The sequence below is a fragment of the Orycteropus afer genome, unplaced genomic scaffold, assembly GCF_000298275.1.
Source record: "Orycteropus afer afer isolate SDZICR_OR568_19922 unplaced genomic scaffold, OryAfe1.0 scaffold00804, whole genome shotgun sequence".
Lineage (NCBI taxonomy): Eukaryota > Metazoa > Chordata > Mammalia > Tubulidentata > Orycteropodidae > Orycteropus > Orycteropus afer.
Genome location: NW_006922391.1, coordinates 218938 through 221802, shown reverse-complemented (window position 1 = coordinate 221802; position 2865 = coordinate 218938). Strand labels below are relative to the sequence as shown.

The 2865-nt window shown below is 41.3% G+C and overlaps 1 protein-coding gene across 1 annotated transcript in view; it reads left to right on the top strand.

Moving 5' to 3' along the window:
- The first annotated feature begins 618 nt into the window (after positions 1-618).
- The window catches only part of DNAJC21 (DnaJ heat shock protein family (Hsp40) member C21), a 68639-nt gene continuing 66392 nt past the window's right edge, over positions 619-2865 (top strand). Inside the window, exons 1-2 of the mRNA XM_007957834.1 lie at positions 619-721; positions 1477-1570. Coding sequence (XP_007956025.1) covers positions 619-721; positions 1477-1570 — 197 coding nt within the window. The remainder of the gene's footprint in view (positions 722-1476; positions 1571-2865) is intronic.

Genomic DNA, 2865 nt, shown 5'->3' with positions numbered 1-2865 from the left:
AACAACAACACATTGTCTGTCTTCACATGGGCCACCATGGGAAAGGAGAATTAGACTTGCATTGTATTACTTCTGCTTCACAGCTGGGCTATAGGGAAGGAGTTTTTTTTTTAAACACAATAGAAGGCTTCTTTCATTTGTAAAGGACCATGATTCTGAAATAATAGCTAACAGTTTTTGTGTGTAAGCATGTTAGCACAAAGAGCCACAGCAGATTGCAGCAGTTGTGTCTGTGTCTGTTGTGGAGCACAAGGCTAGCTGAAGGACTTGAAACCAGTGTGGGTGGTATCTGAGAAGAGCTAGCAGGGTGCCCTCGAAGGCCTTATGTTAAGTCTGCAAGACCATTTGTAGGGAATGCATTTTTGTCATCATGTTTTCTCCTAACCTTTTAGAAGACACACTTTGGGTTGTAGCTTGGACTTTGGTTTGCTCCCTTGTAGATTCAAAACACTCACCAGGTGTATTAATTATTTATTGTCACGGAACAAATTACCCCAAAACAAATAATATAACTAGCAAACATTCATGATGTAGACTCTCATACAGTTTTTGTAGATCAGAATCTGGGAACGCCTCAGCTGGGTGGCTTTGGCTCAGGGTTTCTCATGAGGTTGTATCATGTTGTGGGCTCGAGCTGCAGTTGTCACAGGCTTGGCTCAGGCTGGAGATACCGCTTGCAGGCCACGCACAGATTGCTGTCTGGCTTCGCTCATTGCTGGCTGTGAGCCAGAGACTGCCATCCTTCACCCTGCGGGCTTCTCCACTGGCTACCTGTAGCAGGTACCTTCTCCCTGAGTGATCTGAGAAGGAGAGTGAGGCATAGGGATAAAGGGGTGCCTGAGATGGAAGCTCTGGTGTGATATTGAAAGTATGTATCATTACTTGTGCCTTCTGCTGTTGGCCACACAGCCCATCCAGCATGGGTGAGGACTATACAAGGTGTGAATATCAGGAGGTGGGGATATTAAGGGCCGTCTTGGAAGGGCACTGCCACATTGAGGTGACGATGCTTTCTGAATATCATGGTTAAAGAAGGACAGCTAGGGGAAGAATAAGTAGTTAGTATATATCTTTTAAACTTCATGAGATTGATTTTACTATATGTTGATGAGAAATAAAAGCTTAAAGATCATATGAGCCCTAACCATAATCTAATACTAAGTAATATTTCTTTACATAACTGACAGTTTCTTTTTTCTTTTTAGAATTAAAATGTGTATTAATCAGGGTTTTCCATTTGCAATTGGCTGCTCAGTGATGGATACATCAAGGCTTAGGAGAAAGCCTGAAATTCTACTCAAGTAGTTGCTTGATTCTGGTTCTCAGCTGTTTCTTGGAATCCTTTGCTTTTTTTTGGTCATTTTTGTTTAGTGCGCTCCTGACCTACTTGTGGCATTTGTGATGGATAGAGGTTCCTTTTAGATCCTGTCTTCTGTCTTTGTGATGATTAAATTTTTATGACTTTATGTTTGACAGATAAGAATCTGGATAACGCTGCAGAAGCAGCTGAGCAATTTAAATTAATCCAAGCAGCATACGATGTGTTGAGTGACCCTCAGGAAAGAGCATGGTAAGCATCACACTGTTCTTTCTATCTTACTTTCTTTTGTTGGGAGGAATTGTCAAAGCAGGGTTTTTAGAAACGGTAATATAGTAAATGGTTTCAGGTATGTTTAGAAGCTTCTGTCACGTACTGTTCATTATCTAAAATCTAATATTCACATAGGAAGGAATCCTAGTGAGGATTCTTCATCTCTCTGATGTTGATCAGTGAGGAAGCAGGCCCTGGAAGTTTGACAATGTTATATAGCTTTGTTTTTCATACTTAAAGTGACCTCTCATTAAATGGGGTGGACTGACACAGTGGCTACCATGATGGACTCAGGTATAGCAAGGATCGTGGGGCTGGCACCGGACCAGACAGTGTTTCGTTCTGTTGTACATAGGGTAGCTATGAGTCAGAGCCAACTCGACAGCACCTAACAACAGTAACAACACTGACAAATTTACTGATATCAGACAAGAGGAACATTGACTTGTCCTTCAAAACAAATAATGTGTTTTAATACAAGAGTTGTAGTATTTTCCATAGAGCTACTTTGTATGAAGAAATTGAGTTAAGCTTCTGTATCAATGACAGATGCTTTACTAATGATGATCTGATAATTTAACACTATTTCCAAATAAAAATCTTGTTGAGTGAAATTCCAAATTTTCAGTCCTCGGTAAGCTTTTTGTTGAAAGGAATAGGCTTTATGCCCTGACATAAATGTGCAGGGTCTTGCTGCTACAGAGAGCAGGTGGGCGTGTGGTGTTGCTGTGCAGGTAAGTCTCCTGTGTGTTGAACACCACAGCAGAACTGGCTGTCAGGAGAGAAAGGCTGTAAAGAAGATTGATGATCTTTCCTATGAAAATAAGAGAGAGGATGTTAAACTTTTCGTGACCTGAGGAATCTGAAGATCTAGCCTTAGAAATGCTTTTGCCTTTCTTCCAGACTTTGAACATTTTCCCTCACTTCCTTTGGTCCTAGCCTCTTTTCTGGATCTTAGGTGTTTTCCTGTTCCAAGGATTCCCTTGTTTGAAGCTCCTGCCTATTAACTCTTCCTATTAGCTGTGCTCTAGTAGCTAAGAACATGATCTTTCCAGTGCAGGAGACCTGATTTTGAAATTTGGCTTTATTGGCTTACTGACATTAGATTATCTACAATAAGTTAGTCTCTCTGAACTCCAGTTTTCCAACCTATCAAATAGGGGTTGTTGTTGTTAGTTGTTATGTGCCGTCGAGTCAAACCCGACTCATAGCGACCCCTCCTTGGGTTTCCGAGGCAGTATCACTACGGAAGTAGGATTGCCCAACCTTCCTTC